General features: G+C 40.9%; 1 protein-coding gene across 2 annotated transcripts in view; it reads left to right on the forward strand.

The window, feature by feature from the left end:
* Positions 1-12,093, forward strand: part of ERC2 (ELKS/RAB6-interacting/CAST family member 2) — a 987,567-nt gene that overhangs the window by 782,116 nt on the left and 193,358 nt on the right. For both annotated transcript variants that reach the window (XM_011947267.1, XM_011947268.1), the window contains one exon: positions 5,535-5,600. In XM_011947267.1, the coding sequence (XP_011802657.1) occupies positions 5,535-5,561 (27 nt within the window). In that variant the 3' untranslated portion in view covers positions 5,562-5,600. The remainder of the gene's footprint in view (positions 1-5,534; positions 5,601-12,093) is intronic.

A 12,093-nucleotide genomic window follows, 5' to 3' on the forward strand; every position in this document is an offset into this window, starting at 1 on the left:
TGTCCAGCATTTTCACCTTCAGCTGGGTATCTGATGTCCTCGAGCTGAGTGAACTGGCACAGTGCACCAAAGACTAGTTTGTCACAGCTACTTTTGCTTGAAGGAAATAGAAAACTAGTTTCTTCAATTTGCCCTATAATGATGACGCAAAAAAAAAAAAATTGAGGAAGCGCTTAAAGATGCTATATTAGAAGTGAAGGAAAAGGTCGCCCAAACTTCTATAACATTCTCGATGGCTTGGCAAAGTGGTCTCAGGTGGGTGCCCTGCCTCAGCGTGTCCTTGTGAGGTGAGCTTGCTGAGAAGAACCAACCCAGGCTGCACAGGATCTCCGGTCTGTGCCTCTCCCTTGAGAGACACCCCAGTGTGTCTTTTAAAATATGGACACCTACTGCGTTCCCCCTCAACCAATGAAGTTCTGCTTTGACCATTTGCGGGTAGAAGAATAAACCAGAGATGTGGCTAGTGTGGTGGAAGACGGGAAGAGGCATTCTGAGACACGAATCAACACAATCTTGGCAATCGTAAGGAACTCTGGGAATCCGGGAAGCATATTCCTTCAGAGGAATCCAGTCATTCAAAACAGTGAGAACTGAGCCTTCCATAATTACTCATTTAGAAATATCTAAGTTCCCACATCTGAGAATCATGGCACAGTATGAAGGAAGTAAAGGTGCTGCCTTTCCCCTCAAGAGATCTTAAATGTGTTGGGGTGCTGCTGACATGTCCACGTAAATAGCTTCCACTTGCATGTGAAGACCCCTTTCTTCCAAGAGCCAGAGGGATCCAACTAAGTTGTAGCTTCTAGTTCCAACCAGGGTCTTCAACAGCTTGGAAAGAAGGCAGGACGAAGTTCAATGTACTCTAGAGCTGAGCTAAGCAGAACCAACAAATGTCTTTTGGGGTCAAAGTGAGCTCTTCTTTTTGTGGCTTCTCGACTCATATGGTGGAGTCAGAAGGGTGTACTTTTGTGGTTAGACAAACTGGAATTTGACCCTGGCTCCCCAGTTCCTGGCCAGGTATCCTTTGGTGAGCTACCTGACCTCCCTCCCTGAGCCTTCCTTTCCACATCTGCACAAAGAGCCTCCTGACACCTGTGTCACGGGGCCTTGGTGAGCCTCGGAGAGGAAACACAGAAGCCATCAGCACTTTTTCTAACCTGGAGGAGGTGCAAATACACACTGGCTCTTTTCTAGGCCAGCTCAGAAATAAGCTAATGTTTATTTTTAAAAGAACAGGAAGCAGATTTCTGAACCTGGCTAGGACTTTCCTGTTTGGCAGGGCGGGGTGGGTCGGGGGAGATCTTACCTGCAAATGGGCCCCAGAGGTTATAATAAATACAAGTCACGTAAGAGTTTATAGCCATACCTGACCCCATCACCAGAACAGAGACATTCATCCATGGACTAAGCATTCCAGGAAGCAGGAGAGATGAAAGACAGAATGAATGGTCTCCAGAGAGAAGGTTTGGACTTGACCCTAGCAGAAAACCTACTAGTGCCCTGATGAGGCTCGGTGCCCCACTTTTCCAGGCTCATACCTAAGCCTATTGTTTTCCTTTACACACGTGTCTGTTTTTCCCGGCTCTGGCCAAGCCTGCAGTTGGAAATGCTAACAGGATCTGCTTTGGTTGAGCCCAGGCTCAGGGCACATCATAAATTCCACACTGTGATCTTGCTTTCGTGACTTGTGCAGTCAAACTTTGCAAAGTCCTGGGGCTTGAAGTTTCAGAAGTTTTAGAGAAGTGACGAATGAAGTCAGGGTGGAGGCGAGTCTGAAGACTGCCCACAGCAGACCTAGTTATAACCAGGATCATCTCCTTGCACCCCTTCCAGCAAGGAAGCCAGGTGGACCTTCCTGGCAGAGGCCTCGGCTGAGTTCCCACAAAGGCAGCAGGCTATTTGGAAATGATACATCCCTGGTTCTACTCTTTTTCCTTTCTAGGACAGGTGTGACAGTAAGATCCCATTAGGAAATTAATTCTTTGATTTCAAGAAAAAAAGCCAGCTATCAACTCAAAGAGAATTTCAGGTGTTCAAAAAAAATCCGGTGGTGGCCTCAGGTTTGCCTGCTGGCTGTACCTAATACTTCAAAATAGTGACCAATTAAAGGTTTACACTGGGCCATTTATCATGTCAGATTATAGAGTTTTTTCTCAGAGCCTCTTTGCTGGAGCTAATAAATGCCCCCCAACAACAACAAGTCTCTTGTCTTGTCAGCAATGACTCAGTCCCTTTGCCTTTAGATCTTGTCACCAACATAGCTGCTGCAAGCAGCCCATAGGTAAGGAATTTTGTTTTATCTCAATATTTAGATAATCCCATTAGGGCACAACATCTGGGACTACAGGATTTCCATCAAGACCCCTTGTCCGTCACATCATCCCTGGAACTGTAGATGTGTCCTGAGGTTATTTGATAGTTAAACCTCCTCCCCTTCAGCATTTGCTGTGTTTTGTGGTCGCTGTGCTCTCTGGGCTTCAGTCCACCTTGGATGTTCCCATCCCCAGATGAACAAAAGCATGCAGATGACTGATGGACTAGAGTCTTTCTTCCCATCCAGATATTTTGGCAACTTGTGGCAGAACAATCACTCACAAAGGACACACAAGGGATCAAACACCAAGCAGCATTCAGAACAGCCACTGCAAAGTAGATTTGGAAACAGAAAAACAAGGAAACACTCTCCTGGACCTGATAGATGCATTTTATAACTCCAAGTATTTCTCAACAACTTAGCATGAAGTTAGGGATCAAGTGATACTTGGCTGTTTCTTATTTTGGGGTCCCTAAATTTACATTTCTGTGCAGTAAGTTTGCTGAACAAATTAATATTTGCATACAGACATGCAGGCAGCGCAGCAGTGAAACAGCTGCATGTGTTTGGAAAGACTTGGAGCTCCCGCACTGATTAGCTCCTGCATTTTTGTTTTTTATTCCCCAAACGGACACTCACTCTGACCCAGATCATTTGGCGATGAGGGTCAATTCATGTTTAAGCTTTGAAGATTAGAGAGACCAGAAAGGGCCACCACTTCTCTATTTTCTTTTAAAATCTTTAAACTTTAAAAAACTAAAAACTTTTAAAAATGCATAATATTCTGAGTTCATGAAAGGAACTTATCCACATTTCTGCCACATTAAATGTTAGCAAAGTTTACATTGGACTGTCATATTTCTTTACTTTATTCACTAGCATACAAGATGTCGATCTGAACATCTGGTTTTTAATAACCCTCGACATCTGGGAGCTCCTTTTTATTCCTGTGGTGGACGAGTAACAGTAGTAGTGATATTGGCAGCGTATATTTTCAAACTACAACTCCTGTCTGTTTCAATCATAATTAATTACCACTTTTTAATATATTTAATTTGCTAAAAGTGATTTGCATTAGACCACATTTCACTGTTAAGAAAATAGTAGGTTTTGGTGGCGGTGGCTTTTCTTTTTGCTTACTTTCTTCTCTTTTAAAAATTAAAACCTGGTAGGAATGGATTTGGAACAAAATGAATGTATATATGATGTTGGGTTTTAAATATGAAATGAAATAAACTACTCTGCAAGGAAAGTTATTTTATAGCTATTTAAGAAGAAGTCAGCAGTGGCTGTAGGCTGTGTTTTAGAGAAAGCCTCCTATTTTGTTTTGTGACTTTGGCAAATCATAGCATCTTTCTATGCTTGGAGTTTTTCTACAGCAGCAATTTTGGGGGTCAAGAATCTTATGATGAAAGCTAGGGCCTCCATCCAGAGACATATATTTGCACACATACTCAACAACATTCTTCATTGAATTTCAAGGGGTTGCTAGGCCCCTTGAAACCCATTTATGAATGCCCTAGGGTCTTATGCTGTAAACTTTCCTCCTTTATGAAGATGAAAAGGAACATCAAATTTGCTTTTCTCCAGGAACAGAGAGGAAGTTAAATGAATGTAAAAATACATTTTTCCTAAGTCACATAGGGAAAAGGGAAGTTTCTTGCCAAGAGCAATTATTAGACTGTTTCATAATAAATAAACACAGATAATTTTTACATGAGAAGGCCCAGCTAAAATGATCAATGTATTTTATTGTTTGCCAGAATATTCCTACCTAAGCTGTCAAGTGAAAATTTATACTGAGTCATCCAGTTCAGACTCTGTGCAAATCATTCTATTGACTCAAGTCAGTCAGGGATTCATAACCTTTGTGGGCCATGGATCCCTTTGGCAGTATGATGAACTCTTTGGATCTCTTCTCAGAATAATTTTTTCAATGCATAAAATAAAATACCTGGAAATACAAAGGTAATAAACTGTATTGAAAGTCAGTTGAAAAAAAATCTTTGAGTAGATAAAAATGACTAGACCTACTGGCCAGATTAGGTGGAACTGTATGAAACTGCTATTTTTCTAGGTAAAAATGGCCAAATATTGGCATTTTCGTGTGATTCAACCTAATAGTATAACAACTTAACCAATAAGGAGTCAAATAATGAGAAAATATTCCAAGTTTTTTTTCCTCCTATTCCTGATTTTCAAAACAAGAAGCAAATCATGGCAAAATCTGACTTCATTGGAGATCTATTAAAAGGCACAGCTCTCAAATTATGCGTGACACCAGGGTATGTTTCAATCCTTGCAGTAAACTGTGAGAATTGTTCAAAACAGGGACTTTGCTACAGGGCTATACCTCTGTCTTCAAAGATTCCATTTGCCTGTATATTAGCCACTTTACTAAGTGAGGAAAGTCACCAGAGCTATTTTGGAAACACTTTTCCACAAGAATTCCAGGCAAAGAAGTTTCAGTTTATCCGCAGTTGAACACAATTTTAAGTTAAACAAAACTTCCTTTCTATAAGCATTCTACTGAATTGAAAGTTTACCTCTCTTTTCTTTGAAACTTATTTGATTGCAAATGTATAATCATTCCACGCAACTGTATAATCATACCATCGCAAGTGCATCCTCTTTCATGCTAAGAGCAACGTAGAATCTGTCAACTAAGAAGATGCATGTTTGAGCCTTTGTGGAATAACCAATATGAATTATCGCCTGCTGAAAAAGTTTGTTCCACCCAAGTAGATGGAGTTGTGTGTGTGTGTTTTTAAAAAATTCTTCTTCAGCCTTTATTGATACTTTAAGCTTAAGAGAAATTAAGGGTATTTGATTACTATAATTACTTCTCTGCTTACTTAAAAGGTTTAATCTACTCCTTAGGCATATGCAATTCAGATTGCATGCTTTCCAAAAAAATAACCATCTGCTAATGTAGACTAATTTTAATCTTCTAATTCAATCTTGACACAGACTCAGAGCTGGGTGGGTGGAATGTTTTTGTGTGTGGGTTGCCATAGATACAAAACTTGGTTATGTATTTGACAAGTCGGTGATGTGGAACTTAAGTTACTATGGATTTTTTTCCTCAGTCTTGAAGATTAAAAAACAAAGTGAAGATTAGCGTGCCTTTCCAGTGCATCTCGGTGTAACTAACCTTCTCTTCTTTCATTCTGGTGCTCCCCTCCTCTCTGTGCACCTCCCCACCTCGGGCCGGCCGCAGGATGACGAGGAGGGCATATGGGCATAGCCGGGCCTGTAAACCAAAGTTCCAGTTTTGTTTTGAGGGGTGAGAAACCATCTTTTATATCATTTTTCTTAAAAAATTGCATTCTAGTGTTGTATTGTGTGCGTGCTCAATTGTGCTCGCTGATGTTTGTGAATTGTGCCCTGTGTTTGCTACTGTGTTCTGTGAGCGCAGAATGTCCGCGTGCCCTGACCCTTCCCAAGAGCCCCCTCCATCCTACCTCACCTCCCCACCCCACAACCACATTACTGCTCTGCCTTGTTGGGGCTGGGTTTAGCACGATTCAAATGTTTCTACGTTATTTAAGATGTAAACTATGCCCTTACTAGGATTTATACACACTTTTTAAGGCATGATTGTGGACTCAGAAATTGTTGCAATTCTCCAGTCGTGGTTTTCAGCCAACTACTTGCTTTTACCAGATATGCCAGTGTGGTGTGACTCTCACGTCCTTCTGGTTGTGTCAAATGTTTGGCAAGGAATCAGGAAAATAAAACTATGTATCTTCATGGAGCTGAAACTATCATCTCTAAGAAGCCCGTTTAATGGATTGTGCTATCTCTTCTATGGCAGTTCTGAAGAAAACACAAGGATCAAGGCATAGTAATGGTGAATGGGTAACTGTAACTCTTTAAATGAATTAGAATAGAAATATTCATATTAGCAGGTCTTATTAGTGACATTTTATCTGTTGCTTTTTAAAAATTATACTTCTATGAGGCTTTGCATTAGAAATTACACACATTGTATTTATCAGAGGGTTTTGTACTTTTAAAAGCTGATCTTTAGCTATTAAGAACTCACTCTTTATTTACGTCCTATCTGCATTATGATTGAATAATGATACATGTAATTACCACATGGTTATAAATGGAACATTGAAGTCTAGAAACTTTTGCTGCTGGGAATTACACCTCTCCTGTACACTGCAGGCTGTTGAACACCAAGTCACAAACTCCCTGGAGTTGAATATACATATGGTTACATGGAATATGGTATTAAACTTGATAACATTGCATATGACATTTTATTTGGAACAAGGAACGTAGATTGTGTGCCATGGTGATTTTTTCTGATCAGAAAGTATTCAATGTATAGTTCTTTATTCTGAGACAAGCATGAAATGACATAGTGCTGGAGAATCAACAGATGTGGGACAATTCTTTGGGATAACTTAGCATTTATGTCTTTTCCCAAGTCTTGCCTTCAAATAGCATGGCAGGTGGTGCTTCAGGTGAAGTTTAACCTAGAGCTGGTACATTTTGCCTGTGGGTGAGTTTCATTCTTGTGTTTTACTTCTCACTTGGACCTGTTATACGTCCCACTAATGGGTCCGTTTGCTGTTTTTGGTACTGAGGGGGAAGTTCACAGGATGGTGGTTTTCAGATATAACATCTTTCTACATAGTAAAGATGTAATGCCTTCTGGATCCATTTGCTGCCAGTAAAACCTGCTTCATGTTAATACAGGAGTATCTCATCTCTTCTCCCTTTTCTTGGCAAAGGGGAAAATGGCACTGGAATTAACACTTCCAGATGCAAAGTCATTCAATAGGAAAGCTTGTCAGTATGAGGAAGTGGGGAAATCAGAGAAGTTCTGGATGTTCTATGGGAGCAACTCTCTCCCTATCTATGGAAAACATTAAGAGAAATGTCACGTTTACTCACAAAGAAAAGGTAATAAAAGTGGAAATTGACCTAAACTAATACGAAATGAGAAGAAAACGTTTTACAGCATTAAAAAGCAAACATGTGAAGCCTGCCTGAAACATGCATGGGCTAGGTAGGTAAAGGAAAGTTCTAAGAGTTTGACAGTTGTCTTGAAAAGTATAGCTCCTACTTGGGGCTCTTCTGTGAAGCTACTTCTGCCATCATGAGTATCAGGGCGCTAGGCTGCACTTGTGTGTCCTCCTGAATAGTAAAGATTTCTTATTGCTCTTTCACAAGATTCATGACACCCTGAGATATGAACAGTGTTGTTATCCTCAGGATGCAATCGGCTCCAAGACCCATAGGAAATCTTGCTTTGCTTAAGGCAAATGCAGACAATCGTATTAAGCCCTATCCCCTTTATTTCTTCATGAATTTCCCCAAATGCCATGGACACCATAAAATAAATGTTTTTAGTAATTTAGTCAATATATAATCCGAATTTAGTATGCTATAATAAATTTCATATGCTACAGAGGAAAACTACTTATCTTTCTTTATGACTCTTTTAAACAAGTTTGCTTAGATATCCTCAGGCTTTTAAAACCATGTCTTTAAGGATTTAAATAATGAGATACTGGGGGAACCTTCTGTTTTTGAGCAGCCGTTGCATGTTTTGAGTTGCATTACAATCCATGAGGCCTTAGGAGACATTAAATTTATAACTAAAGATGGATAATAGTGGTACATTAAAAATTAACTGTTTTCAATGTTTTGATTTATGGCCCCTATAAAAGAAACATTACAAGATGTTATTTTACTAGACAACAGTAATATGCTCATAATAGCATCAGAAGGCTCTGACTTGAATCTGGAGTTTTGGTGCTGAAATGAATCATAATTTAGAAAAAGTCACTCTAAAAATTACAGCAAATTGGAATTAGCATAACAACCCTGTCAGCTCCTCCCTTTTTTGCCACTTCTGGAGGTTAAGTCCAGACATGATTTATTTGTCTCACTATGGTCATTCAAGAGTGATATTTTCCGAGCACACAGTGGACCAGGGAAAGTTTACTTTTCTAAAGAGTTTTGACAGCCCCCAGAGCTAGCCTTTCCCCTCTTAAACCTCACACCCAGGCCTGGATTTATCAGCGTGTGGCCTGTGCAGTCCACAGGCCATACACTTAGAAGGGCTTCACTCTTATGTTAAAACTCTGCTGTCACTGTCTTGAAATTCCTAACGTTTTTCAAAGAAGGGGACTCACGTGTTCATTTGCCCTCAGTGCCAGTAATTATGTAATCTATGCTGCCTACACCAACCATATATTCCTATATTCTGCTTTTCAATTCTCTTTATACTCCCCCTCCCTGTTGGATCATCCACACTCTTGTTTTCTTATGCCTAAGATTTACCTGTGGCCAGCCTCATTGTTCTGGGTTTCTTCTAAGACTCCATGCAATCACATTTCCAGCAAGTTGTTGCCCTCATAGTATCCCGGGCAATGCGTATTCAACCACTGTCCTCTCACCACCGATCCCCCAAACCCCACATGCACACATACTTTCAATTGTGAAAATGTGCTCTTGGAGACCTCACTCTATTCCCTATCTTGCCTTGCAAAATGCAGGAAAAGCAGCTCCTCAATTCTCCATAACTTTCCTTCAGGAAAATCCACTTAATGTAGGTATCATTTGTGTCAACAAATACTTCTTCATTTACATCGAATGAAGGTGCTTTCCTCGGATCCCCCAAGAGGCATTCGGGTTTGTGAATATCAGTGAGGTGGGCAATGGCCGAGCAAATCGAGGCACCTTGTGAGATTTAGTGCCACATCTGCCTTGTTGGAGCTCTTACTGTGAACTCTTGTAATTCAGCAAAGATAGAACACAAGTTTTTATTTCTTAAACCACTAGAAAGGAATTAGTCTTTTTTGATTGAAAACATATACAAATTTTTAGGACCCAATTCATAAAAATACAGATGTGGCATTAACAAGTTTTGGCATGAGGCTGTGATGCTAGTAGATGCAGCCTGTTCAAAATGAAGAATTGTAGCTCTCTGCCACCAGCACATGGACAATGTTATGGTGAGTAAAAATACGAATCCCAGAACATTTACACATGAGGAAGGGGTGTTTTACAAATAAAAGTGCTGGATGGCCCAGTGGAACTCCCTGCCGTGCCTCCCCTCTGGAAGAATGAAAGAAGGAGGAAGGAGATGTTTTATTTTGGCTAGGAAGTTCCTGTCTGACTTGCCTTCTTTTAGCAGACAGAGTCTGGACACTGGGCCTGTGCTTGTCCTGGGACTACAGAAATTTAATGGTGGCAAAAAGAAAGTCAAGGAAAGAGCTCTGAGCTCTACACAAAGCAGAGGTTTCTATACAAAGTGGTGGTTTCTATGCAAAGTGCAGGTTTTCTTTTACACCTCCTGTACAGGGGTACCTCCTGGTGCTTTTAATGCAATTTAGATTTTGTATAACTGAGGATCTGATATATCTCTTTCTTGTGCCATTGGCTACTAAGACTTTCATTTATTCATTCTTTCATTTATTATTCACTCATTTGTCCATTCTTTCATTCTAGAACCATTCTAACTGAACGGTTCTCAGTTAGATGCTAGGAAATCAATGACGACTAAGATTGCCATGGTTGCTGCCCTGTGGATCTTGCCATCCAGTCAAGGGACAGAACATAAATAATTAGACATCTCAATAGAAACCTTGTACATTTTGGTTATGGCTTTGATGGAAACCAGAAAGATACTGAGATTAACATGAGGGACCTACTTAAAAAAGGATGTTCAGCAAACATCTCTCCAAGGAAGTAAGTTTTAAGCCAAGTCTTAAAAGGGGAGAGTCAGGAGGTATCCACGCCAAGGCGTGCATTTGGGAGGTGGTCCCAGGAGGCATGCAAAAGCTGGAGGTAGGAAGGAGTTTAGAAGCTGAAGAAGCTTGAAGACCATAACTCTGGGTAGAGCACAAAACAGTGAGATGAGGATGGAGAAGAAGGAAGGGGCCAGAAAATGTAGGGCCTTTTAGGGCGAGGTAGAGAGTTTAGATTTTTAGCCTAAGAAAACTGAGCAGACATCAGAGGAGTTAAAGCAGGGACATGACATGATTTGATTTATGTTGTCGAACAACCCTGGCTCCTGTGTAGAGGATGAATTGTCATGGCAGGAAGAGCAGAAGTAGAGGCTGTTCCATGATCTGTGAGAGAATTGCTAGCACTGACCCAGGGCAGCAGTAGCGGAGATGCAGAGAAGTGGATAAATTGGAGATAAGACTAGGAAGTGAAGCCAAGAGGACTTGGATGGGGAGGTAAGATAAAGAACAAAATTGAGAATGCCTCCAGATTTCTCCCTTGGGTGTCAAAGCTGGAGCAGGCCATTAGTGGTAGTGGTGGTGGGGCCACTGAGAGGAAACTCAGAGTTCTGGTTTCCCCAGATGTCCAGTCGGTCTGGCCAAGAGAAAGGCAGGCTTTTGAAATAGGCTGTTTTCCATGTTCCTGCCTATCAGCGGGGGAATCTCTGGCCTCTTATTGCAGTAATGTGCAGGCTGACAAGTTTAAAGCATGGCTGAAGTCTAGCTTCAAGAGTGGGTGACTCCTCGAACTCTTGAAGAAAAGGAGATTGCAAAGCGAAATCAGTAGTTATAGAATTAAAGACATGTAAGGGGTAGCGATCTGTGGAAAAACAAAAACCCCAGAGTTGCAGGAGGTTGAAAGGGACCTAGGGACTCTAAGGTCCTAGAGAGGAGGGAGTTGCCATTGGCTCTTGCAGTTCCCCCTGAGATCTCCAGGGATCAAGGATTCTGTGGGTTAAGGGGTACAGCATGAGGTTTTGATTGCTTTTGATAATTGACTTCCCATCTTGAAATTCTACGTATATTATTTTTCTGCAGAAGAAGCTTTCAATAATCTCTTTTCAGGAGTTAATATGAGAACTAACCAGAAGTAGATACGAGATGTTTTAGAACCACCAAGACAATGTCTCTGCCTACTTCCAATTGCAAAATCGATTCCTGGGCAAAGTAAGATGTTTTTGCTTTATCTCTGTCCCCACTTCTTCCTTTTATTTTGCTCTTCTACTCCTCTGGAAGGTGTCTGTATATTTATGTCTTCTATTCAGGCTTACAAAGCTGCTGTTTAGAGCTTCAACTTGAATATCCTATTCACAGTCTTTGCAATTAGTAATTTATTCAAAAAATATTTCTTCATCTTAGTACTGGAGATGTACTGGATATACGTCTCAGTACTGGAGTCAAGGTAGTGAACAAAGTGTGATTCCTACCCTGGAGGAGCTTAGTGTAGTACTCAGATTCTCAAGCTGGCGTCCATAAACCTTGGAGGCTCTGCAAATCCCCTGATGTGGTTAATAGACTTCAATGTGGATGTATGTACATCGCCGTAAAGAGAGTATTTATGTTCCTCAGCAGATAGTGGGGCCAGTGACTCAGAAAAAGTGAAGAAGACCCTCATCTACGGGAGACTGGGTAACATTGTGGTGGGGTGGCTAACAGCGTGGTCTCTGGATTCAGATAGACCTAGGTTTGGATGACCTTGGGTAAGTCACCTTCCATCTCTCCCCTCCATTTTCTCTTTGAGGAAGGTTGTGACACCTCCAGGGCTATGATGAGCTGAGTAAGATGCCAAGCCATGCCTGGTGCATGGTGAGTATTCAACCCTAGGTAGAATATCAGTATATCACTATTATGTTACTTCTGGGCTCAGGAAAGTGTACTGTATCTGTAAACAGAGAAAAGTGGTTGATAGTGGGGTTGTTGAATTTGGGAGGTAAGAGAAAAGGCGGAAGAAAGGCAATCTATTCCTATGGCCATAGCTACACCCAGGCCATCTACACATTTTCTTTTTTTTTTTTTTTTTTTTTT

This window comes from Colobus angolensis, unplaced genomic scaffold (genome assembly GCF_000951035.1).
Source record: "Colobus angolensis palliatus isolate OR3802 unplaced genomic scaffold, Cang.pa_1.0 Scaffold26, whole genome shotgun sequence".
NCBI classification, from domain to species: domain Eukaryota; kingdom Metazoa; phylum Chordata; class Mammalia; order Primates; family Cercopithecidae; genus Colobus; species Colobus angolensis.